The following is a 27,975-nucleotide window of genomic DNA, read 5'->3' on the forward strand; positions in this document are numbered from 1 at the left end:
AGTACAGCCATCGTTCAGTGTATATATTTCTATGGTTGCCTTATTAGAGCTCCACCCCAACCGGAAACACATGCATGAGAACTAATGATAGGACGTGTGAGGTCAACGCTTGAGGTGTAGCAATCAATATATACTGACATTACGTCAAGAGTTTAAGAAAGATACAGCATAAGCTCGTTCATTAAGAATTTCACTTTTTTTTCAAATCGTTTAATTACACAGGAATATAATACTTCCTGTCCGTTCCCAAATAACTTTTGTTTATCACAGAAGATAAAAATCCTTGAGAAATAATCCAGTGAGGACTTTTTCCTAGGCACCTTCTTTACAGAAAAATAAAAAAAATAAAAATTAAAAAAAAAAGGAAAAACACAAAAAAAATAAAAAATAAAGGAGAAAAACATGGAATTAGAACCATCAGAGATATTGGTTTTCACATACAGGCTCAGATCATGTCACATTTTTTTGTTTTCCTAATGAAAAAAGTTTTATACGTTCGATCCAAGAGTGGTCGAAGCCCTCGAGTCATTCAACAACTTTATAAGGCGAACAAAATGAAACAAAAAAACAAAAAAAAGGACTTTAAAAATGATATTCACATGAATGTAAACAAAAAAGGGGTAAAGAAGAAGTTTAGACAGTGTATACAATCCGAACAATATGAAAGCATGTTTTTTTTTGTTTTGTTTTTTTTTCTGGTTGAAGGCTTCATCTGAAGGGAAAAAAAAAAAAAAAAAAAAGAAACAAAACCCTCACAAACACAGCGTCACAAATTTTGTACAGTTAAATTTATAATACATCTCAAATCATACTAGGAATGCACTCTAAAACTGCACACTACTTCAGTGAAAGAAAAAGAAAATAGACTTTGTGCAATTTGCTGCCCAAAATGGCAGTGATCCCTGCATTGTATTTTTTTTTTATTATTTCAAAAGGATCTTAACCCTTTTACTGCCAAGAAGATCTGGCTAGCAAGGCTTGGCTGTTCTCTTCACGAGAGAGAGACACGAGAGAGAGACCGGGTTAAGTAACAGTTACATATAAAAAAAAATAAAATAAAAAAACAAAAACAAAAAAATTTTAAAATAATGAAAAAAAAAGGAAGGCAAAAATTGGCAAACATCCAGCATCTCTAGTATTTTTTTTTTTTGTAGTTTGTGTCTTAAATCGAGTGGATGATAATGTCATGATTAAAAAAATGTTACTTTCTGTTGTTTTAATAAATATTCTGTTTCTGACATCTGCACTGACATGATTATAGAATGGTATCAAAGTAAACAAATGGGCCAGCAGCGGAGCGCTGAGGGGTGCGTTTGGAGTCCTTCCTCTCATTGTGTTTGGTATCCAGCCATACGATAGCCTGTTTGGTTTGTGATCAAGGTTCCGTTCTGCCCCGGGGTAGGTTGCACACCATAGTTTGGTCCCATCCATGCTGTTGCAGATGATGGTGTTTGACTGTGAATATTAAGAGACATTTCACATGCTGTTAAGTTACGAGACATGCGCACCTTCAAAGAACAAAGCAACACGCAGATATACTGTTCATATGCCTAAATAGACCAGAGTCAAGCTTTTGTTTCTTTCAGAGCATGTTATTGAATTTTTATGCATGGGGTCCAAAGTACGTAACAATTTAAGGGGGTATTTTGGTGCCTTTACTATTGATGCCCTATCCACAGGATCTAGTTGATTGGTGGAGGTCTGTCACTTGGAATCCCCAAGCTGATCCTTTGGCTCTTGTCAGTGTAGCAGGGCTGGACATAGTCATAGGTGGTCAGAGTTATGGACCGCTTTGCTCCCATTGCCTCCTACTAGACTTGCAGCTCCAGAAGTGCTATAGGAAGCATCGCTCCCATTGATTTCAATGGGAATTAAACAACCTGTTAGGCTGGGTTCTCATTGGGTGGATTTGCCGCGGAAATTCCGTCCGGAATTTTGCCGCGGTAAATCCGCCTGCGGCCGCTAATCCCAGGATTAGCCGGCCATGTGGACAAGATTTCTCAGAAATCTCATCCGCACGGGACGGTGAATCCGCAGCGGCAAGCCGGCGCTGCGGCGCGGATTCGCTGGCCACAGCATGTTCATTTTTCTTCTTCTTCCGCTGCGGCCGTGCTCTTCTCTATGGGAGAGCCGGCCACAGCGGAACAGTGAGCGCTTCTCCAGGCGGAAATCTCGCAGTTTTTCGCTGCGGCCAAACTGCAAGATTTTCGCCGGGATTCTGGTGTGTGAGAACCCAGCCTTACACTTCTGGGCCTGACAAACAGGCTGGACAATCAGTAGATTGCCTGCAACAGAACCCCACCGATCAACTATTATTTACCCTGAGGATTGATCAATAGTAAAGGCTGTAATATACCCCTGTAACTATATCCAAACATCCAAAGGCCGTGTTCACATGCTGAAAATTGCATGGATGAAATCTGCGTCCCATTTAATTTGTTTAAGTATATGTGCCGAAGGTTATATGGCATGATCTTTTATAAGCTCAGATCTCAAAACCACATTGCGGGGGTGGAGAAAAAGTGACAAGTCAATTCTTGAGACAGATTCCATGCGGAATATAGTTTGCGTTATCCACAAGTGCCTAGCCGCACCAAATGGGACTTATACACGTGTGGCTCAGTGACAGCTGTCAATGCAAATCCGTGCAGCAATCAAGGCTTAGTCATGTATTTCTGTCATGGATTATGCAGCGATTTTGCATTGGATTTTTCCAACAAGGACAAGACTGTGTCATCATGGCCTTACATGATATGTCTTAGACTGTGTAAAGTTTGTTAAACAGAACGCAGGACATGCTCTAGTGTAGAAAGGCAGGCTCCTACAGATAAGAAATGGAATTATGCAATTTAAATAGGTATTAACAAGTCATAAAGTAATAGCATATCACCAGACCTGACTTCTGGGACCTCCACCAAGCCTGAGAACAAAGAGGTCAATGTGCTCATATAGCACTGGGTCTCCACTGACTGTACAGGAAACTGCAGAACCTCCCCATTCAAATGAATCTGGAGGCGTTGCAAATCTGTATAGCCACATATTTCGCTGCACAGGGAAAACTTGGAGACACAGCAGTATGTCAGCATTGCAGCCACTTCGTTCCTAGGATTCTCATAAAGTGATGGAATACTGTAACAATATCCCATCACTTTAGAAGATGAGAAAAAAAAATTAATCAGGCCAGGTGGTCAAGCTTTACTCCCTTTCTTCATGCATTGGGTGCCTGGGTACTTTCAACCAGTGCCGAAACAGAGCTGGGTGTTCACCAACGGCCTCAAGCTTCATCTCTCCTGACAGAAGAGATAGTAGATGGTTCTGGAAAGGCAGAATAAGCGCACAACAGCAGTATACACTTATTACATAATCAACACTTACCTAAATCCCTGCTGATTCCAGGCTTGGCCATATACTCCATAAGCAGGCACCTGCCAGCCATTGGGCATATACTGGCCTATTTGCTGTGCCCCTCCATACCACTGCCCCCACTGTCCATAGGGAGGAGGAAAGCTAATTTGGCTTTGCTGTGACAACAGAGAACGGAAACAAACAAACAAAACAAAAAAAGTAAGATACAGTAAATTAAATCCAGCACTTGATGCTCAGAAATATGAATAAACTGGCATAGAATAAAAATAGACTAATGCAAAATACAAATAATTCCCCTACAGTTGTGCAGCCCGCCCATTAACTATAGATATATTTTTCACAGATTATGTAAGACAGCAGTTAACACAAATATTCCAACCCACAAGGGTTCATAAAAATGGACATATGAGCAGCCGTTTGGTGAGGGTCTCACACTGGAGAGCTGCTTTACTGATGTACCTACCTCTCTGTGACCGTCATAGAAGGTTTTCTTTAAAAGGGGTTTTTCCCAGGGAGGGAAAATACTTACCTAACCAGTCCAGCAGCATAGCAGCCTCCACTTCTAGCTCATTTCAATAACTAAGCTAGCCCCATCAGCTACAGATAGGGAAGGGGGGCTAGCTGAGTTACTGAAAATGAGCCAAACAGCCCTTCCCTGTGATGACGTCACGGACAATGGAAGGGCCATACCACTGTGAGGGAACAAGACCAGAAGTAGAGGTTCCAACACTACTGGACCAGGTAATTATTTTCCTTCTCTGGGCAATTTCCAGAAGAACACAAGATACGTGTCTGATCAGTGGGGGTCCAACTACTGGGATCTTCATTAATCACAAGAATGTGGGTCAAAGTCCCCACTGTGAAAGAACAGCAGCTGAGCAATTAGGACTGTAAAAGATATAATACAGCACTTGTTTATCTAAAGAAGTCCCATAACGTTTGAACAGAGCGGCAGCGTACATGCTTGGCTGTCGCTCCATTTAAACCATCGACACGTCATGTCACGCGAGTCCCAGCAGTCGGACTCCCACCCATCAATTAACCTGTGGATGGGTGATACAAAGGGGTATCCTCAGAATGACAACTTAAGTGTTTTAAAAAACATTACCCTTAATTATAACCAAGCAGAGCTGCTACTGTGTTAGTAAAAACCAATGGGTAACACAGCATTGCCTTCGTCTCAGTCAGGCACAGCTGCACTGTGTGCGGACCACCGGTGATTAAACTTTTATTAACGAAGCGTTTCTCCCACGCTTACCTGTTGCACAGTATTAAGCATGTCCGGTGTCTCTTTGCCCCAGTAACACTTCACCACGTGACCTTCAATGGTAGTTCCATTCACACTGACTATGGCGTGAGCTGCACTTTCATGAGCACTAAACCTATAGACACAAAATTATCAAAATTACATCCAGATTTTGAACAAGAGAACCAACAATATCGCCCCGTATGAAATGTGAAGATGAACATCGTAAAAATTCTCGCTGCAAGAGCCTCAGTTTCCAGGTGAATAGATTGTGGAGACCATGGTGACCAATTGCTTTTTTTTTTTTTTTACACTTGTAGAGGCATTTAAAAAGCAAAGGCTTTTAGTGTACCAACAAAACATGAATAAAACTAAAGAAACATTTAAAATCCTGTCCTGATTAGTCACAGCCTGTGTTATCACCAAGAGCTGCATTCAGTATTCGGCAGGCTTTAGGGTACATGCATACAGACGGAAATAGCACCCATTCATTGGAATGGATGTATGCACACAGGCATTTCTTCTTCTTTCTCGGACTATTACAAAAATTAAAATAAACCACAGCATGTCCTACTTGTAGATGAGAATATCACATTTATGTGCGATCTTCAGCACATCGGACTTCACACGGACGGGATGTCCAAGTGCTGTCCGATGCAAGTTGCACCTGAGAATTTCAGGTGCAACTTTTAAATCACCCACATGCTTGTACCCCAAGAGCTGTAATCTCCAAGCACTGATTGTTGGTGCAGTGATTTATTAGACCTGCTCTGCTGATGTGCAGTCTAGGGCAGACATTATACATTGAAGGGAACCTGCCATAAACTAAGTTATGGTGCTCACCGTTTACGTGACGTGGGGGTGACCTCTGAAGAGCCTCTTTTCATACTCAACCCCCCTCCATTCCTGAGGCCTTCCCTGGCAAAGTTAGCATGCAAACATCAGGTTGACTCTTCAGAAGGCTGTGACCATGCATTCCCAGACATCTCTATGGCAGTATGAGCGCACTGCCTTCTAAAAAGTCAACCTTGCAGCGCTGGCTTCGCCGAGGGACACAGCAGGAATGGGGGACCAGGCGAGTAGGAAAAGAGGCTATCCGAACTTCACATCACCTAAACTATAAGCACCATAACTTCGTTTAAGTTGCAGCTATAGATTAAAAAATAGATCAATGGCATGTTGGTACAGTCACCATTTCTTGCCATTTTTCATACCAGGATACAGAAGTTCTGCTTATTGAAAAATTGGGGAAATAGGTGGCCATTATGACAGCTTATTTTAGCCTATAGAGAGGATAACTATGTGGCAAACGATCTGTGGGGATAGTGACAGCCTGTGTGCCCCCCAGCACTCTGCTCATTAGGTGAATGTGCATTGCTGTGCACTTTGTAAGTAAATCTAATAACTACAATAACTTAATCACCGACTTCTTTTTAAATGTGTTTAAATGCATTTTTTTTAATACAGTTTGGAGCCTTTTTACATGGACCAATACATCTTTCAGATTCCTGTACCCAGCGGGAATCTGAACAATTGTCATTCAGTCTAAATTGATGCCCCGATTGAACAACAAACGAGAATGATCGCCCCTAACTTGTCGTTCAGTTTATGCACGCATAAAACTGAATGACAGATATCGGCCCATTTACTGTCAATGGAGATGGGTGAGTCAGAAGGATCCCCAGCCCGCCCCTATTCACCGAGCGATGATTGTGCCCATGTACAAGCATCTGTTCCTGAAAGGTCGTCCCGTGTATAATAATAAAAAAAAAAAAAAAAAAAAAAAAAAAAAAAAAAAGCACACTTGGTTCTTTAAATAAATAATTTGTGAGATAACCTTATGAAGCAAACAAATAATTGGCTGAACTTACCGTACAAATGAGTACCCTTTATCTGGGAAGACACGGACTTCCATTATTTGGCCAAAAGGAGAGAAAGTCTGACGCATGAGTTGTTCTACGGCAGGGAGACAAGGTTAGATACATGGACATCTCACACAAATAAGAAAAAACAAGAATGAAAACAAGAAAGCACACCTGTTAACCCAGATGTAACGCCTCCACAGTATACAGTGCAGTTGCTGGGGCTGGACTGGTTCACCACTTCTTCATATGATAGCTGTTTCGTATTGGCTGAAAGGGAAACAGATGAAAGGGTTAAGGGGAATCCCACATCAGGTTCAAACCATTGGGAGCATGAACTCGGCACAGGTATGTCTACTGCCACATGTAGAACCATAGAATGGCAGAGTTGGAAAGGACGTCCAGGGTCATCGGGTCCAACCCCCTGCTCAGTGCAGGATTCACTAAATCATCCCAGACAGATATTTGTCCAGCCTTTGTTTGAACACTTCCATTGAAGGAGAACTCACCACTTCCCGTGGTAACCTGTTCCACTCATTGACCCCCCTCACTGTCTAATATCTAATTTGTGTCTCCTCCCTTTCAGTTTCATCCCATTGCTTCTAGTCTTTCCTTGTACAAATGAGAATAGGGCTGATCCCTCTGCAGTGTGACAGCCCTTCAGATAATGTAGCTATTATTCTAAAACATTGTGGAATTTCAGAAAAATTATACATGAGGCAGTAGGCATACCTGTCCTAGGTTAATGCTGCCATGAAGTGGGAGCAGAGGAGTAGTCAAGTGCGAGCCTTTCATGTGCTCTGCATTAAAATGAGTGCACAGAGGGATGGCACAACCCTTAAAGGGGCTGTCCAGGAATGGCATAAGAATACTGCCAGCAGTGCAGTCAGTAGAAACCCATCCTAGGATACGAGAATTCATGTGCAGTGGAGCCGGCGTGGAGCTTAAAACTACCTTGTTCTGAACAGAATAAATGGAGAAATGTCTGAGCATGTGCACAACTCTCTATGTACTTTTCTATAAGAGTTACCAGAACAGCTGAGCAAGTGCGACTCCCATACAAGTCATTTACATGCATGGCTACGTCTCCATTCATTCTTTATACTACATCCAGTCATTCACTTTTAAGCAGCTTAAAATCCATACATCGTTCGGTGTAAGCAGCAGCCGTTCAGTACTGTGCAGAGCGAGCATCACAGGGACGAGTGTCGGGCATCGTTTGCCCGACACTCATTACAGGTAAAAGGGCCCTAAGAGCACTACTTTGCGAGCTTACATTCATAGGTGCTCTTGGGAGCTGGCGGTTTTCTTGTGGCCCAATTAGTTCTGATCTGTCGACCTCCGAGCCACTGCCCTCCCATCTGTGCAATGGCGTTTTCTGCATCCTGCGGACAAAACATTAAATAGCGTAATCCCAATTCTTCGACATATGAAAAAAAACACATTAGATGCAACGAGGGAAATAAAAGCGCACCCATTTATTGAAGAAGGAGACAAATCCATAGCCTTTCGATTTTCCTGTTGTCATGTCCTTAACTACCCGCGCATCCCTGAAATAAAAAACATCTACCATTAACCTATAAAACCAAAAACCACACAAACGTGTACAGATAAAGGGAAGCAAAAATCACAACAGACCACACAGTGCCCCCCCCCAATTACTCTTCCATCTTTATTACAAAGCCAAAAGGAGGAAGCATCAGCAAATTAAAAATTGTAAAGCAGTCCTCTTAAAGTCTCTCTGTGGATGCTAAGACTAACGCTTCTACGTAAAGCGAGAGGAAAGGGGGATAAATGACACGGAATCAGGTGTACATGCAAATTAATCAGGTTTAAAAAACTGAAACACATTAACACATACTACAGCTGATCCCACTCACAACATGGCTACTTCCACATCAAGCATGGGCTAAAGCAAGCGGCTGAAAATCGGCTCTTTTATCCTATGCCTAGTCGTACACCTCTGGAGTCAATGACGTATTAGATTTTAACTCTTTCAGTGCAGAAGAGACCTGCAACAATGGTGCTCTGCAGACCACGCCAGCTGTGAAAAAGTTAAACCATGCAAATTTTCATCCTGTTCAACGCAAACACATTCTATAAATTACTTAAAATGGAAATAAAAATAAAACGGAAAATAGGAAAAATGATATATATATATGTAAAAAAAATAGGAATTAAAAAAAAGGGCATACGTGGCCTGTTAACTGAATTCTCAGGTCAATGCGTTAACCCCCTTTTTGGTCTGTGGCCAGCTGTAAATTTTGAGAAATTAAATATTAAAAGCCAGTTAACAGTAAGAAAATAAAAATGCAATAGTGAAAAGTATTGTAAGAGAGGTTTGGAGAGCGCAGTATGTAGCTATACGAGATTCAAGTTACACAGCAAAGGCTGAATAGTTTGTGTTTTGGGGTTTGTTTTTTTTGAAAAGTGGGGGGGTGTATTTTTATTATTTTTTTTTACTTACGATATTCTCCCAAAAGGTCCAAAGGCAGCTTTAATGTCATCGGTTGTTATCTCTGGGCTCAAATCACCAACAAAAACATGGAAATGATCTTGTTGGGAGAAGGAGATGGGAACAGGGTGAAAGGGGAAAACAACAGTTTCACATTTACAAGTTTGACAAATCACACGTCTATTCAGCTCATCTCTCATTAGCTGCATTAACAGTCAAGTATTAGATAAAAAAGGTGAAAATTTAATGGAAAAGCTCAGAGGAAAATTCACAATATCAAGATATTAGCCCCAAATCAGATAGCGGTTTTCTCACTCTTTACTAACCATAGCCCCAACGCAAGTTGTTACAAGGAGGAACGAGAGATGATAGGAAAGGGAAGGGCTAGTGAAGCCCCGCAGCTACAGGTTCGTGCTTGGTTACGAAAGAAAAAGATTTACGCAGCTGCGCCACGCTCCGCTAGATCATTCTCTAGAGCTAGCGGGCATTAGGGCATAGTGCAAGGGGCGGTATGTTCACAGATTGGCATCTAGACTAGAAGCAGCTAAAAAGCCATTTAAGAGTAATAGTGCTGTAAGTGCGGTCATGAAGGAGACCAGGTATAACGTTATGATGGCTGAACCTTGAAACAGAAGGAATGAACATGGTAACTGATTACTACTTAAAAGAAGTCTCACGCTTTACAATGTAAGGCTAAGGCTCTGTTCACATCACTTTTAGGAAAAGCTCCCAGTGTGTATGCCAAACCTATCCAAAATGGGTTAATTCCACTGATGGGTTTTTTTGGCCTCCACTGGGTGATATATCTTTTTTTTTTTAGTGGTATGGGAGAACTAAGCTATTCCATATACAAAGTATACAATAGAAAAAAAATTACTTTATCTTTCCTTTTTTTTTTTTAAATAGCGCAGAGTATACAGGTATTTTTTTTGTTCATTTTTGATCTTTTGCAATGGGAGGCTATTAAGTGACATATCCCACTGTATAGGCTTACACGGTGGTATATGTTGGGGCCTTCTGTCAGATATAGGTTAGGAGATCCTCCTGATGTATACTTACAAAGTATGGTTCTTAACTAGAGATGAGCGAACGTACTCGTTTCGAGTAATTACTCGATCGAGCACCGCGATTTTCAAGTACTTCAGTACTCGGGTGAAAAGATTCGGGGGGTAGCAGCGAGGAACAGGGGGGAGCCCTCTCTCTCTCCCCCCCCCCCACTCCCCGCTGCAACCCCCCACTCACCCACGGCGCCCCCCGAATCTTTTCGCCCGAGTACGGAAGTACTCGAAAATCGCGGTACTCGGGCGAAAAAGGGGCGTGGCCGAGTACGCTCGCTCATCTCTATCCTTAACATGATCTGAACAGAACCTCAACTGGGAGATTCCATCTGATTCCAATATTGTAGAGACTCCTGGCAGGTCTGTGTTTGGGACATGTATTTCAAGTAGTACCCCGAAATGTAACATTTACTCTAATCTCTCAAAACGAGGGATTCTTGTAATGGACAGCAGATTAGTATTACAATGCCTGCATTACGGAGAAATCAGAGATACATTGGCAGGTACTGCGACAGTCCCTCTGTTCAGGATAAGGGCATCAGGTAACTTGTTACCCATTAGATCTCCCCACGGCTTCACTATTAGGGTACGTTCAGACATAAGGGAAAATGGTGTGGATTTTCTGCAGAAAAAAGGCCACAGAAAAAAACAAACAAACAAAAAAAAAACCTGTCAAAATCCGCACCACTGCCGCAGATTTTGAAGCAGTCTTTGACACAGACGATTTCACTCTCTGAAGGGATAGAGTCTGATGTGAAAACTGAAGGGATAGAGTCTGCTGTGGATCCACATCAATGGTGCAGATGTTGCTGTGGATTTTCTAATGCACGAAATCCACTCCATTTCTGCTATGTGAATGACGGGACTCAATATCTCTCTTCTGCCCAGCACATAGTCCAATAGGTCTGCTTATCAGCTCGGATCTGTCCCGTGTTTCTGCTTCCAGTCTTCCCCAACCCATCCCCTTGCATCATGATCGTCGGCTACAGCTCTCTCCTGCTTGTGGCCATTCCAAAGCTGAAGGGAGCCCTTAACCCTTTCCAGTCCAATGTCGGGCCTGCCCCGACATCATCATTTTCCTCCACAGCTCCGATGTCGGGGCAGGCCCGACACTGCAGTGCAGGAGTGGATCTGCACCCGATCGTCAGGCACATCGGGTGCAGATGCACTCCTTTACTGGTCGTCATCGAGGACCCCCGAGGAGAAGGCAGAAAGGGTTTTTAACCCTTTCTGCCCACTCCTTTACACATTACATAGCGCTCAATTAGCGCTATGCAATGCATAGATTCCGGCCGGCGATCATGTGACCGCCGGTGTTACCTGACCCCCGGCGGTCACATGAACGCCGAGCCGGGAGCCTGCACCGTGCAAGGACCTGCTTACCTGACCGGCGTCTTGTGCATTCTCCTTCTGTCTCCCGACCCGGCGATCATGTGACCGCCAGGTGTCACCTGACCCCAGCGGTCACATGATCGCCGAGCCGGGAGGCAGAAGGAGAATGCACAAGACGCCGGTCAGGTAAGCAGGTCCCTCCCTGCACCCTCCTGAACTCTGTCAGATCAGGAGGGTGCAGGGAAAATGTATTTTTTCTCACCCATTCTCCCAGCTCCAATTTATTTGCAGCTGGGGAGAATAGGTGAGAAAAAATAAATGGATTGGAAAGGGTTAATCAGTAGGCAATGGGAGAGGTTGGAAAGGACTGAAAGCAGAAACACAGGACAGGTGCGAGCTGAGAACACGCATTGGACAGTCTGAATTGCATATGGTGCACAGGGCAGAAGACCTGAGGTTACTCCTAGATGGTACAACTGCTAATAGAAATAAAGGTATGCTGCCACAGCCTGTCTTAGCACCAATGTAATGGTGTGACTAGTTTGTAGGGGTAGCATTTGCTGAGAGACTTCAGAACTAAGTAATGGTGCTCATACGGCAGGTTCTGGAGACCAGGGATGTGTTTTGTATACTTACCTGGCTCCACGTTCCTGCGCCATCACCCATGGAGATCCATAGCAGTGCATGCACACAGCCTGCAGATTAGAGTCCACCGTACTGTTTGCGCAGAATTCTATGGGTGACAGTGCCAGAACAAAGAGCCTGGTAAGTATATAAAAAATACATCCTTAAGAGTTCACAGAACTTGTTCTATGAGCACCAGAACCTAGTTTAAGGTGCACTTAGGTGGTGAAAGGTCCCGTTTAAAACGGAGCTTCCCTTCAGGCAGATCCCCAGGACGCACCATTTGCTTCAGCGTTCATGTGTCAATTATTAGATCATTATCTTTTTTTCCCACTCATAGGTTGTTTGCTTGTACTCAATTATTCTATTCTCGTAACTAAAATCAGTTCTCCAAGTACTGACTTCCTGAAGAACTTCTGCTTACATACAGCAACCAATCTGAACAAACCATAAGAGAGGGACAGAGCATCAGTCGGAACCTCTAATGATACAGATTAACTCAAACAATGCAGAATCATTGATCACAGCTGTACGCTAAAAAACAAAAATTAATAGCAGGTAAGCGTCATCTGAATGTGCTAACAATTTTTAGGGCTAGAACTGTAAATCTGCTTTGGGATGATGGGTTGGGGAGTCGATAACAAAGGGGTACCGGGATCAATATATTGATGAACTCAGGAGAAGTCATCAATATCAGATTTGTGAGGTCCATCACTCAAAAACCCCACTGATCAGCTATCCAACATGGCCATGGCACTTTGATGACATAACTGCATTCCAAGCACATGGCTGTACATTTACACAGCACTGGTGCCTGGTATAGCAGCACAATCCCATTCACTTAATGGGACAGAGCTGCTCTTAGACCAATGTCACTAATGAACGTGACATTATGGGCCTTAGTAGAGGCCATGGCAATCATAGGAACGTCAGAGCCTCTTCAAACAGCCGACTGGTGGAACCTCAAGGATGCAATGTTGATTACCTATTCTGGCGATAGGTAATCAATATCTTACGCCCTGGAAAATGCCTTTAAAAATTACTGTTAATTAGTTGCCATGGGCAACATATCTGTTTCTCTCTAATCAGCATGTAAATCCCTTCTGCTTCAAGAAAATGCTTTTAATGAATTTGGAATAGCCCCTCTTTACTACAGAAGGACTTTTTGGTTCCTTACAGCACCCCATAGCCTTAATAGGTTACAAGTGTGTGTGAACACCTTCTTTCAACACAAGCTCCACAACTGCGTTGTACAATGGCACTACACGGAAATAGTTACTCCAGAGACACCGAGGTTACAATAGAATAAGAGGTTAGCTAGGGTTTAAAGACTTCAGAGTCCACTGGATTTACTCAATGATCCCGCTGCTGCCAAAGTAACCGAAAAGAAAGTAAAGCAGCTCGGGTGGGTGATGGCAGAAGAGAGGAGTGGGAAGGAAGAGCCTGACTTTTGCTGGTCACCCGAAAGAGATTTAATTTTTATCTGTAAGAAGACACAATTACCTTGAGAACGCAGTGTGCTGACAACGGAACTACCTGATGACAAAGATTAGATTTGTTCTTAAATATATTATAGGACAAACATAGCAAAACAAGTTATCTACAGCAGCGTTTCTCAACCCTCATTATTCTATCAAGCGCCTCCATAATCTGCTCCTTTAAACTTAATTACATGATGGAATGCACCAATTTGGAAAGTCGATACAATGGGGAATAACTAAAGAGGACTTCCGCTACGTATGGTAATCTACGGGTTGAGAATCGCTGGTCTAACGATTATGAAAGTTGTGAACTAATAAATGACAGTTCTTCAGTATTTACTTTTACTTGCTATGGTAATAATGTAGGTCAGGTAAGAGGTGGAGGGAAACTTACTGTTTGCGTCTTTCTTCTGGCTGCTAGGAGTGGTTGCCCAGTTGACCTTCACCTCCTACGAGAATGAGAAAAAGACAGAAAAAGTGGATCATCAGTAAGTAATTGTCGTTAGTGCCTTCTGTAGTACAAATAGGATCTCAGAGTGTACCTTGCCCATTATCTTGCGACCGTTCATAGCAGCTAGGGATGCAGCAGCATGGCGGTGTTCGAAGAACTCCACAAAACAGTATGGGTCGTTACCAGCAGTCTGTCCAAAAACAAGCAAGGTATTAAAAGCAGGCGCCTTATAGAAAGTGCTGGGGAAAATAGATCAGATAATAAGTGCTTACAGGAAACCTGCCAGCAGAAATAACCAACAGGCTCCCACATTACAGTAAACCATATCTTACTCTCCAATGCCGTTACGTTCCACATATTTTTTTTATTTTTTTTTTTAAAGAGCTGGACATGGAGAAAAATACCCAACGGGCCGCTCCCCTCCTGCTTCTCCCTGGCCCAATTATCAGGTCTCTCTGTACAAGCTTTTTTATATTAGATCATCAGTGTGATATGCTACTGGAGTGATACTAGTGAGCAATCGCATCAGACCCCCTAATTCTTGGCAGACACCCCCTGCATCACATGATCCTTTCAGATGGTTAGCGGCTGAGGACACCTCTGGGGCATTCTTTACTACTGAAATGCCTGTACTTTGGGCTGAAAAGCTTTTTTGCAATAGGGCTTTAATACTAAATTTTGCACAGTTTGGCTTCTGTAGCTTCTATTTATCCCAGCAAATACTGTAGCGAGTTGCAGAATGCCTTTCCCTAGTAGATCCATCATGGCTCGGTCTCCAGGCCCTCCCGCTTGTCTCCTGAAGCCATTTTATCACCCGATTTATGACCAATTCAAAGACGAACTTTGAAGATTGCTGAAGAAAGGAGAAGGGTTGGGGACGGAGCGCTCACTGTCAGATCGACGGGGCCATTCAAAAAGAACGGTGCAAAAGTGAAGCGGATTTCATCATACATGAATTGATACACAACAGCCATAACATGAAAAAATTAAAAGAACTCCAGTTTGTAATACACCTTATGCTTGATGCCTAGAGGACCTAAAACAATGCGGTGGAATTGATAACCGGATATGCCAAGACTGGACTACAGACTTTAAAGGTGGTTGGACTTAAATGTTTGCCGGTGTGTTATTTTACGGCATGGGTACATCATTTTACTGAAAAAAAAAAATATATAAATTTGACCACCTCTTTAATCCCTTAAGGGCACGGCACTCCTCACCCCCCACCCTGCCAGTTTTGTTTTTTCCTCCCCCCGTTTAAAAAATCCTAACTCCTTTATTTATCCATCAACGTAGCCACATGAGGGCTTGTTTTTTTGCAAAATTCCGTTATCTTTCGGTAAGTCTTGTTTCTAAGGCGCACAAACTAAGAAAAATGATATAACTATTCTATGGGTCAGTGTGATTACTACGATACCAAACTTATGTACCGGCAGTTTGGGGGGGGGGGGGGGCTGTACTATTTATTTTTTTCAAAGATATTAAATTTTCTTAAATTATTTGTCGACATAGTTGTGCACGGGCCCATTTTTTGCGGGATGTCCTGTAGTTTGCGTTGGTACCATTTTGGAATACATACAACTTTTTGATCGCCCTTTATTGCATTTTTTATTGGAGACAGGGTGACAAAAAAAACGCATTTCCGGCGTTCTTTATATTTTTTTCATCCTGCGGGGTAAATAATGTGTTACTTTGATAGATCGGACTTTTACAGACGCAGCGATACCAAATATGAATTTTTGTTTTATTAGATTCTTTTATAATAAATATGGCAAAAGAGGGCTTTTTTAAAACTTATTCCTTTTTTAATAATTAGTAAAACTTAAATTAATCTTACTTTTACTTTTTTTTTTAGTCCCCAGAGAGGACAACAACTTGCGATGCTGTGATCGCTCCTGCAGTATAATGTAATGCCACAGTATTACATCATACTGCGATCGGGCAGGCAGTCCATCAAGCCACCCCATGGGCATGGCTTGATAGGCATTTTGCCAAGAAGGACCCGGCTGCCATGACACCGGCACGGCTCCCTGCAATTCCATCAATCGGGGGATTTAGATGCCGTTGTCAGAATTGACAGTAGCATTCAAAGGGTTAACAGCTCCAATGAGCCACGTGATTTATTGGAGCTGTTGCCAGCAGGCTGTAAGAAAAAGCTGGCGCTCGCGTTGTATGAAGCATACCCTGACACTGCAGGACGCATATGTACGCCCTACAGCGTTAAGGGGTTAACATCACCACCGGCACCCACATCTGTAAACTGCATTAAAAATTTTAGTTCTATTTTTCACATCATTCTGGCTTCATGTATGAAGAAATCAGCTTTACTTTGGCTCCATACTTTCTAAGCCCCCCTGCACTAGTGAAAGACACTCTGCAGCTTGATATATACAGTGATACATAGAAGCTGCAGAAGTTAAAGAGTGCACATTTTTAATGCAACCCTATTGCAAAAATGATTTTTAGTCAAAAGTATATTTGTGTAAATGTAACCTCTAAAAGCTAACCATATAGCTCTGAAAAGGATCCAAGAATATGTTCTTGGATGGAGCCCCTGACCAGAACGATGAGACGCTGGGAAGATAGGACCACTACAGCTACAATTCCTGGCCATTCCCCTGGTGTTCCATTACTTTCATAGGCCACGGAGCAATGCTTTATGGAACGAGGTCAATTGTTGAGCACTGAATAATACACTAAATGTCACATTACTCAGCAATTTACTAAAATTTTGTGCCAGAGCCCAGATATTAAAGAGTGGCACTTTGTGGGCAGGTTGTGTACATTGTACATGTACTCCATTGTAGATTTGACTTGGTTAAAAATAATAAATTTTATTACGTTTTATTTAAAAAACACGATTGGGCACAACAAAGACACAACACAAATTCCAAGTTGTAAGGAAAAAACGTCAGCCCACCGATAGTCAATTGGAAATGTTCTGATACTCCGTATGTATTATTAATGTCGCTTATCAGTCAGCGATATAGACTATAGAGGAGCTGTTCATGGGTATCCCATAACCAAACCCCCGATAGAATATCTGTAGTTTTGAATGATATTCTTGTCAGAACCAATGGTTCCTGTAGCGACAGTTTGTTCAATAGAGAAAAAAAGATGTTTGTTTTTTTTGGTTTTTTTTTTATTGAACAACAAAAACCCTCAGGTTGCAGAGAAATGATGCTCAACCTGAAGAGATGGTTATCTCTGCCAAGACTTCCTGCCTGGTAAGCTGAGAAATTATTAACAGCTCCAGGAGGTAATGTGTCAGAGATTTTGTTATCAGTTTTAGTCAGTATTTTTACTCGTTTTGAACAGTAGGAGTAGGAGCACTGTTCAAAACGAGTAAAAATACTGACTAAAACTGATAACAAAATCTCTGACACATTACCTCCTGGAGCTGTTAATCATTTCTCAGCTTACCAGGCAGGAAGTCTTGGCAGAGATAACCATCTCTTCAGGTTGAGCATCATTTCTCTGCAACCTGAGGGTTTTTGTTGTTCAATAAAAAAAAAACCAAAAAAAACAAACATCTTTTTTTCTCTATTGAACAAACTGTCGCTACAGGAACCATTGGTTCTGACAAGAATATCATTCAAAACTACAGATATTCTATCGGGGGTTTGGTTATGGGATACCCATGAACAGCTCCTCTATAGTCTATATCGCTGACTGATAAGCGACATTAATAATACATACGGAGTATCAGAACATTTCCAATTGACTATCGGTGGGCTGACGTTTTTTCCTTACAACTTGGAATTCGTGTTGTGTCTGTTGTGCCCAATCGTGTTTTTTAAATAAAACTTAATAAAATTTATTATTTTAACCAAGTCACGTCTGTGAATAGGGCTTTTTCAAATTTTTAGTTTGACTTGTGCTGCCCCCTCTGTGAATTTATTTACTCCATTGTAGATGGCTCATCCATAGAGTATACAGAAAAAAAATAGATGAGTGCAATTTGCTTCAAGTAACGAGGCTCCATGCAATTAACTCCGAGTGATAATGTTGGAGGACTATTGTGGTAGCCGGCTTGGTATCGCTAATGAGGCAATGGTCACGTGGACATCAAAGATGCGGTATAAACGAAAACCCACTAAGGACACGGCGCAACCTAATGGTCTGTAATCCTAGAAACATAAGCATTACCAGTTGCGCTTGAAGCTTGTAACCATGAACGGCAAGCGGTACCAATAAGGCTGTTACGCCATGCCCCTAGTGGATTTGGTTTACATCACAGGCACAGAGGGAGTCAATTTTCCTACATTGATGGCCTCTGAGATGTTGACTTCAGCATCTACTTTAATACAATGAACGTTAACCCCTTAATACATACATTTCTCTGCTCCAAGCATAGCCAACACTACTGGCCCAGCATGTAAATGGTGATGAGGGGTTATCCCAAAATCTTACTTTATCCCAATCCACAGGAAAGTGGACAACTTTATGATCAATAGGAGTTCTACCACTGAGACCCCCACCAATCCCAAGAACAGGGGTCGTGTCCCCCCCTTCCTGTGAGATTGACGCATGCATGGTGCCACTCTTCAATGGGACTGCCAGATAGCCAAGTATAAGTGCTCAGCAATTTCCGTCAGCCCCTTTGAAATTGGAGCGTAAGCCGCATGTGTAGCCAGCGCTCCATTCAGTCTGACGTCATTGTTGGTGGGACCCTGCATTGACGAGAAGTGGGGGACACTTGAACCCTGCTCTCAATGGAAAGACCCCCACCAATCATGAAGTTATCCTCCATCCAGGATAGCTTGAGATTTTAGAAAAACCCCTTTAATTTGGTATAACTTTCATGTAAACCGATGTAATCATTATGTATTTTCTGTTTGGCGTTACTTAAAAAGGTATTGGTCCGTATAAATTACTTTATGGTCATTTCAACCCCATTGTCCCATCAGAAATGAAGTCCGGCAGCAACAGGTAGGACTGTGCTTTTATGGCCAGATTCTTTTTAGTTCTAGCGCCTCTCCATTGTCTCTAGGGCATGTGTGGAGACATTGACCCCCTTCTAGGATACGTATGCCAGATTTCTGTTCCTCGACTCCCAGCTAAAAGCAGGTCTATGAATAAAATCATTATTCCTGACAGATCCTGATGGAAAATGTTCTCTGCCAATTGCTACTTTACAAAGTCAAAAAAACTCACATCCATAATCATCTTGCAGCTTTTGCAAGGACCAATCTGGCTGAACACTTGAAGAATCAGCGCTTCTGTAACGTCCCTCGACAGGTTCCCCACGTAACTAGAAGAAGAAGAGAGGCACAAATCACACAATGCAGGAAACCGTCAGAGCGACAGTAAGGAAACAGTCTCTGAAAATAGGAATATTTATTATACATACACAAGCCAAGCAGCAGCCGGCCGGACATCAAGGATCCCTGCCACACAGTCACATCTTAGGACTATACTACATACAGAGGCCCTCCAGTATCCTAGGTGGTCGCACCCGTCTTGTTGAAGAGTCTGTGGCTGTGTGCACGAGTTTTACTGCCTTTAACGGTTTCGTACTCGCTCCTCATATTTTAAGTGCACATTTGCGCATCAAAGGCCCCATAGGAGACTATGGGATGTGCGCAAATGCACCCTCAATACCGGCAAAAAAACAAAACAAAACACACATCTGGAACTAATTAGGCTAAATAGCCATTGAAATCATGGCACGCCCGTGTCCTGCGGCCATGTGAGGAGGCCCCGGAGCACAAAAAGTACAGTAATATGTGCAAAGGTGCATCGTTCACGGTGCAGATCTGCTGCGCTACCGCGGGTGGTTTTGCACATATGCCCTTTGAGTCTCCTCATTCTCCAGCAAAAGTTAAAGTTAAAGCGCACCACAAGCTCTTCTTTAGTGAATAACTAAGGGTGGTTTCACATCTGCGGCAGGGATTCCTTTTCCTGTCCCGTTCGGGGAGCAAGGAAGGGGAATCCCTGTGGCCGAGCGGTTCCAACCTGGCCTTTTTTGATAATTGTGCCCAGATTCCAGGTAATTGGAGGATAGTGCTTAGGCTCCAAGGGGGATTGAACTGTAGCAGGCTTTTGGATATAATCAATGTCCTTCATCAGGTTCAGCCGATATACAGGGTTAGAAATGAAATGTCCCCAACTCAGAGGCCTCCGGAGAGCGTTCTGCCGCCCCAAATGAGACCAAATTCAGACAATGCGCTCCCCATTTATTAAAATTCTTTAGTGAAAAGGTCACCGATAGGTGGCGCTGTAGCTATGCAAATGACGCTACAAATGTTCAGCAAGTTCCCCCTTGCTATTGAACAACGCTCACCACTTGCTAAACCATATTGTCCACCGCTGAAAGCAGATCTGACACTAATGCCAGTCTGTCACGGTAGATTTAAAGGGGTTGTCCCGCGGCAGCAAGTGGGTCTATACACTTCTGTATGGCCATATTAATGCACTTTGTAATATACATTGTGCATTAATTATGAGCCATACAGAAGTTATAAAAAGTTTTTTACTTACCTGCTCCGTTGCTAGCGTCCTCGTTCCCATGGTGCTGACTAATTTTCGCCCTCCGATGGCCAAATTAGCCGCGCTTGCGCAGTCCGGGTCTTCTGCAGTCTTCTATGGAGCCGCTCGTGCAGAATGCAGGCTCCGTGTAGCTCCGCCCCGTCACGTGCCGATTCCAGCCAATCAGGAGGCTGGAATCGGCAATGGACCGCACAGAAGAGCTGCGGTCCACGGAGACAGAGGATCCCGGCGGCCATCTTCAGCGGTAAGTATTGAAGTCACCGGAGCGCGGGGATTAGGGTAAGCGCTCCGGTAAGCTTTCTTTACCTCCCTGCATCGGGGTTGTCTCGCGCCGACCGGGGGGGTTGTTGAAAAAAAAAAAACCCGTTTTGGCGCGGCACAACCCCTTTAACCTCTACAGCGCCACCTATTGGCGACTTTCTTTACAAAAATTTTTTCCCATAAATGGCGAGTACATCGTCTGAAGCGGCCCTTGTTCAAATTTTGTCTTATTTGGAGCAGCAAAATGCCCTCCAGAAGCCTGCAATTTGGGGTTTAATTTCACTAACCCCTAACTTCTAATGTGCATGGTCACCACGATTCACACGCTGTGGTGATTTTTACTGCATATATCTGAAATCACAGCAAAATATTGGTTTCGTGGCATTTTAGGGGGAAAGAAAATGGCATCAAAATCGTGGCAGAAATCCGCAGCCAAGCCACGTTTCTACCCCGCAGCTGCACGTGGATTTCCCACGCGGAATCACGTCAGAAATCCCACCCCCTGCGGCTTGGCTGCAGATTTCTGCCATGGTTTAAGGTGGAATCTGCAGGGAACAATCCCCGTTGGAATCAGTCATGTGTACATCCCCTCAGGATGCATCCGGCAGCGGACGGGCATCACGCAGTCGTCTGCATACCTCAGGGCTACTTTATATTTTTCGGGAAGGTGTGTGTGTGAACTAAGTACACGTCTGATTGGTGCTTGCATGGTATTCCATCAGCCAGTGAGCTTTGTATACTGTTAGATACTTTCCATAAGTGGGTAACCTTTATTACAAGTATCACTCTTCTAAAACATGACAGTACTTAAAGCGTTCGGGTATTTCATGGACAATTTCCACTCCGCCATAAATAGTCACATGATTTAATCATGTGATCACTTCCCTGGTCGCTCTCAGCTGCGTCCGCTCCTGCAATAATCTCATTCAGCACATGCACAGGAACAGGCAGCGGGGGACCTATATGTGTGCCTGTGCAGTAGTGCATGGAGCTGAGGGAACAGCAGGGGGAGCTGTCACGACCGCCACAATCTTCATCCTTATGGATGGGGGCGCCACTGTGTCTAATGCTTGCAGTGGGCAGCAGGAGCTCCAGCGTTTGGCCGTCTGGAATGAGTAGAGCAGCGATGTACAACCATTACTGCACTCCCTTCTGGATGTGCCAGAGTCACTGCTTAGGAAAAGTGGGGGTCCCAATGGTCAGACCATCACCAATTCAAAAGTTATCCCCCTTCATATTCCTTAGTGGGAATTGGGATGTGTTCTCATTATCCAACAGCTAGGACGCCGAACTCATAAGAATCGGGGACCTGTATCCTTCCTCCGTGTGAACAGAGCAAAGGCCGAGCTTGTGCGCTGCCGCGCCACTCACCTCTATGGGACTATAGAAGAGAAGCCAAGTACAAAGCATGACCATCTTCAGCAGTCCAACGGAGATGGAAGCAGCGGCAGCATGCAAGCTCAACTGCTCCTCCATTTAGGAGAGGGGAGGCACACAACACAGAACATCTCCCCTCCGGCTCCATGATTGGTGGGGGGCGCAGACATTGGACCCCCACCAATCAGACGTTTATCCATGGAGAGATGACTTTAAAACTTGGTACAAGCCACATTGAAGGAGTTGTCTGTCTCCAAGGCTCTAGCAGCAGTAGTCGTGTATGTGTGCCTCAGCTCCATTGACTTCAATGGGACCACCAGAGATGGCCAAGTGCTTAAGGCAGCTAACTTCAGTGGTCCCATTGAAGTCAATAGAGCGCCGATGCACACTGCCAGAACTTCTGCATGCTCCAGATGTGAAATCTCAGGACTGGTGGGGGTCCCAGCAGTTGGACCCCCACTGATCAAATTATCCCAAATCCTGTGACTAAGGAGCAATTGCTGAAATGAGAATACCCCTTCAGTGTGCATAGACCTTCTGGACGGAGGTACCATGCCCTATAGGCCAGGGCAGATACCCAATGCAAGTAGTGTCTCTCACCCTGGGTGACCCAGCCCATTCACGGATTACACGGAGGCGTCCATGTGAATGACCACTAGGTAATCTTGGTGTTCGCTTGTGTTCACACCTACCAGAAATGCCACAGATTTTCCGAAGAGGGACTGGCTGCAGAAAGCCTCTCCGGCTGGCTTCCCACACATGGACGCTGCCTCCTCGCGGGACGAATGTTTATTTTGAGTGAGAATTTTACTGTATTTTTTGTACATGACTTTGTGCACACGGGGAAATAAAGAGCACCGATGCTCCCAGCCACTGAAATGGTTAATTAGGTGCAGATGTGTTCTTTGTCTTGTGCCAATTACGCAGGGTTTCACGCATCTCCTAGTTTATTAAGTGTACATCGCCATTGACTTCTATGGGCACCTTTGGTGTGCAAGAGCACAGGAAAATAGAGCATGTTGTGGTTTTTTTGCGTGGCCAAAACGCATCAAAAAATAGTCACATGTGAACAAGCCCATTGAAATCAGTAAGTTCTATTCTCTGTGTACTGCGGTCACCAATACGCCCGTGTGCGGCCGGCTTTACGGTACGAGCAGTGTATGCGAGACGTGAAATCTCATACACCGCAGTGTAAGACCTCATGTCTACGGGCGGATCTAATTAGCGGAATGCGCGTAGGTCGCCCGGGCAGAAGAGCCGCAAATCAAGCTGCCCATAGGGATACATAAGCCGTCCACAAATGCATTAAAGCCCGTGGACTAGATTTGTGGACCTTTTGGTCTGGAAAACAATTCTCAGCATGCTCCATTTCACTGCGATTCCCTCACAGACAGAAGTCAATGGAAGCCGCCCGATCCCCGGCACACAGCTGATGCTGCAGACATCTGCTGTGAAGAAGAAAGCAGATCCGGGCAGGAGGCAGGAGACCCACACAGGATCAGCACAGGTAACATGGTGTCCTCGGCCGCGGGCTCCTGCATGCAGAATCCGACTCGCCGGTTGACATGAGGCCGAATTTTACCTGTGGATCCTAAATCCACCGCATGGTAATTTATACTGTGGGGTTTTTGGCATGAATTTCACTTGCTGAAAAGGAGGAACTGAAACGCGCAGAATGTGCCAGAACATAAAAACTGCTGGGGCCGCACCGTATCTGAACACGACGCAGACCGGCACGTAGATTCACCCCACCGAACCGCGCTAATCCACGGGAGAATGTTCTCACGCGTCATCTGCATCAAGATCTTGTCATGTCAGTTTTGTATTTTCCCGTATGTGAACTACGGAACGGATTCCCATAGAAGTCATCGGGGTGGTAAAATAATGCGTTTTCTGACATGGAATCCGGGCCAAGCGTCCGGCCGGCTGCATCCTCCCCAGCAATCATGGAGTGTGGTGGAGGGAGACATGTAAAGAAGGCCGGTCATGTTGAGGCATCTTATTAACCTGGTTGTACCAGAATTACAAGTTATCCCCTAGACACAGGGTAGGGAATAACTAGTTGATCAGTGGGGGTGGGGGGTCTCGCTGCTGAGACCCCCTCCGATCTGAAGAATGTGGGTCCCGTGTCCCCCGTTCTCCTCTCTGCAGGAGGTACCGTTAACTTGTATTCCGGATACCACCCCTTTATCCATAGAAGATAACTTGCTGATCGGTTGGGGGTCTCAGCATTGAGACCGCTGCCAAATCATAAGAATGGAAGGGGGTGGGAAATCAGTGTTCCCCTCTGTTACCGCATGGATCCCTTCCCCACCTGCAGTGACGTCAGACCGGATGGAGCGCCGGCGCACCATTCACTTTTACCGGGACTGTGGAGATATCCAAGTACAAGCTGCCTTGAAGTGCATGGAGTAGGGCCCGCACATGCTCCGCCAGCGCTCCATTCATCTGACATCACTGTAGGGGATATGGGACCGTTGTTCTTGAGATTGGCGGGGGTCTCACGATCAGCAGGTTCTCCCCTATCCGGGTGCCTGCTTAATGGAGTCCATCCATTCTAAAGGCACCTGACATCTATGTTCACATCAGCGGTCAGCTTTCTGTTTCCCCCATAGAGCTCATTTGCGCGGTGGTATAAGTAAAGCGCTGCGTGTAGAACGTGTTTTACCGCTGTGTGAGGCAGTGAATGTGCGCTGCGCATGACACCGTATCTCACGCATGCACTCACAGGCAGTCCGACTTTGTTTTTAATTCCCCGCCATGTCTCTTGGTGGTGTTGCCTATTAAATGCCGCGAATACCAATGTATCACACATGTACAGCGTTTAATACGCCACCCGTAGAGAACAATAGGGCTGCCAACGCGCAGTACGCGGTAAGAGAGAACGTGCCGCGGTTTTTGGGGTTTTTTAATGGGTGTATTATACGCAGTTAAAAACCGCTAGTCTGAGCAGTCAATGAAAATCAGCGTCCCTTTATTGACTCCATTCACCGTGTATTATGCGTAACGCACAGCGACATTATGTTGGTGTGAAGGAGCCCTTAGGGTACATTTACTGAAGGAAGCTTTCCTTTTTCTAAGATGGCTGTCAGTGGGGACAGACAAGCAGAGTCCACCCCCCCCCCCCCCCGCACCGCCGAGGGGCTCCGTTCTCAGCAGCATCCACGCCTCCGCTCCTCCGACACCGAATCCCACAGCAGCATGCTGCGCTAATTCATCCCAAAAATGTTGGGCAGCAAGATGGAAACCAAACGGGCGCCATTATAGTCAGCGGGATCCGTTTGGCACGGCTACTTTTGGTCACAAGACGTAAATGTCCGGACAGAGGATGCCGTCTCGCTGCTCCCACCGCGGTGATGTGCGCAGAGCGCAGCACTTCACGGAAACTAAGAGGATCCGTTAAAATCAGATCCGAACGGATATCTAACTGGTGAAACGGAAACTATAGATTTTTCATGGATCTGTTTAACAGATCCAGCAAATAAATTGAAACCGTTAGCGCCATTTGGTATAAGTTGGGATGCGTTCACATGTGCAGATTTTGGTGCCGACCCGCAGCAGGTTTCACACCTTCAATTGAAGCAATGAAGTCTCTTGTGGATCTACGCCAATATCCGCTACCTGTGAACGCACCCTTAGGCAGGGCCCACACGGCCGTAAGTGTACACCGCCATGGGGCCCCCGCACAGCGTTCCACAGCTGTGACCCTGCGCATGATCGCATACTCACGCGGGCGGTCACACGCCGTACACCTGTTTTTTTTTGCTTATATTTCCGACACCATTGCTTTGAGATGACGCAGCTAACCGCAATCCATACGCAATGTAATTACGTACGGACGCGTGTATATACGCCACAATAGAGAACAATGGGCTCATTTGTGTATAAACACGGTAAAATAAAACATGCTGCGTTGTGTTTTGCGCTCACGGATTACACAATTCCGACATGCTACCGTGAGCGGAGCTACATAAGACAATGGAATTGATTGCCTGCGAGTTACAACGTATCACACGGGGGTACTGAGCCGCGTAATACACAACTCCCATACGCATGTGTGAGCCGGCCTTAGGATACATTCACATGGCGGATCCCACCCCACGCACGGAATCCGCCTGTAAAGACGCAGCGGCTATTCTGCACACCGATTTACCCGTCAGCGGGCAACATCCACAGGCAGAATATCCTATGCGTTACCGTGGAAAGAAGCCGCGCGTCTCTTGTTCATATGGAGGCGCACGGAAGCGTATTGAAGATACCACGTGTGGTTTTTATCCATCGACAGGCTAAAACCGCGGCAGTTGCGCCATGATTTTCGGCCGCGGCTTAAAGGTAGACTCCTTGTGAAGCATTCCACGAAGGAAACCGCCATGCGAACGTACCCAAAGACATCCTCGAGAGAAGATTAAAAGGCGCTGTCTGCCCATTTCTTCACCAATGACCTTCCCTGCGGATGGGCCGTCAATAGTTGATGGAGATCTAGCCGCCACTTAGGACCCCCGTCCATTAGTGATCGTCCGTCTCGATGTCGGGTGCAACAGGCCAGTCGTAAGTGGACGGGGGAGGAAGTGCGGGCGCCACTCCCAACAGGAGAGCCGCAGTGCTAGTGCACTTCCTGCTCTTCCCCTGGTCGGGGCAGGAAGTGACATCACGACCAGCAGGAGGTGCAGCAGCAGTGCACTTCCTCCCGTCCGCTGCATTGGACAGCAGGCTGGACGATCGGCTAATGGAAGGGGGTCCCGGGTGGCAGACCCCCGTCCATCAACTACTGATGGATAGATCATCAGTGAAAAAAAGTGGGCAGAAAACGCCTTTAAAACCCATAGAAAGACTGAAAACTGCTGCCATGATCGCCGATCACCAGGCCAGCGGGGAGAACGGAGAGCATAGCCCAACTCCGACAGGAGGTTGTAACAGGGGGTCGTCTCTGCCGTGAAGAGCCGGGGTGGGGGTGCCCCTTTAATAGTGGATAAAGGAACGCCGATCAGCATTAATGCAGCGACACATTAAGCCAGTACGTAAAAACGCCGCGATCTACTGTGTATATCTGTGCGCTTTCCTGCGTATTTCTGCGCAGTAGAAAGGCAAACAAGCCGAAGTCAGCCCCCACCACCGGTGTCATAGCAACCTGCGCAAATTATAAGTGCAATTGCGTATTTGTGATTTTTTACATACCCCATTCACTCCAATGGCCGATTTGTGTGCAATATGCGCTAAAGCGACATAATTAGGATGTGCGGCGTGCGATTTTGCGAGTGTAATAACATGCTAACGTGTGCGAGGCCCCCAAAGTAGGAAAAAGTTAATAAAACCCAAGATGATGGGAGCGCCGGGCACATAATAATCCCATCACAGGCTGAGATCAGCCACCAGTGACCGACATCTGGAAACCCCCATTAATAAAGAGAATTAAAAAAGAATGAAAAAGAACTAAGAGTACAGCAGCCCAGTGGCGCCGCCAGGAGTACAGGAGCCGGCAGCCAATCAGACGCCAGGTAACATCTCCCCAGCGCGGCTCACACAATGAAAAGAGCGCTGTGATTGGTTGCTAGGGGCAGCCGCCGCTTCCCTCTCTCCCTCCTGTGCCGGCAGCCTGCGAGCTCAGCGCCAGTAGCCGGGACAATGGAGGCCGTCACTGCTAACATCTGCTAACACAAGGCGCTGCGGCCTGAGCAACTCACAGGGTCCTGGGCATCTCGTCCTCCATGGCTCCAGGCTCCGGGTCCCTCTCTGTCCTAAGGGACCCGGCGGGAAAGTACGTCTTGTGGGATATGTCCTAACTGGACCGGCGAAGATGTGAGCGGCGAGAACGGACACCGGACCCCGCTACGTGCCGCACTCCAATGCCTCTCACCGCCCCAGCCTGGAACAATGCAAGAGAAACCGTCACCACAAGATGGCGGCGGGGGAGAACGGCGCATGCGCGCAGCGAGGACCCCGGAAACGGCTGCCCGCTGTAAACGCCGTACG

The 27,975-nt window shown here is 45.3% G+C and overlaps 1 protein-coding gene across 1 annotated transcript; it reads right to left on the reverse strand.

Annotated features, from left to right (window-relative positions):
* Positions 1-181: 181 nt before the first annotated feature.
* On the reverse strand, positions 182-27,902 carry TIA1 (TIA1 cytotoxic granule associated RNA binding protein). Its single transcript, XM_066593031.1, has 13 exons — positions 27,687-27,902; positions 19,033-19,129; positions 13,967-14,065; positions 13,819-13,873; positions 13,447-13,479; positions 8,942-9,029; positions 7,949-8,024; positions 7,751-7,859; positions 6,649-6,744; positions 6,484-6,568; positions 4,625-4,748; positions 3,376-3,521; positions 182-1,455 (listed from the first exon to the last, which is right to left on the reverse strand). Exons 1-13 carry the CDS (start codon positions 27,710-27,712, stop codon positions 1,329-1,331), a joined length of 1,161 nt encoding a protein of 386 aa, XP_066449128.1. The 5' UTR covers positions 27,713-27,902; the 3' UTR covers positions 182-1,328.
* Between the last annotated feature and the right edge of the window lie 73 nt (positions 27,903-27,975).

Source organism: Eleutherodactylus coqui, chromosome 2, assembly GCF_035609145.1.
Source record: "Eleutherodactylus coqui strain aEleCoq1 chromosome 2, aEleCoq1.hap1, whole genome shotgun sequence".
NCBI lineage: Eukaryota > Metazoa > Chordata > Amphibia > Anura > Eleutherodactylidae > Eleutherodactylus > Eleutherodactylus coqui.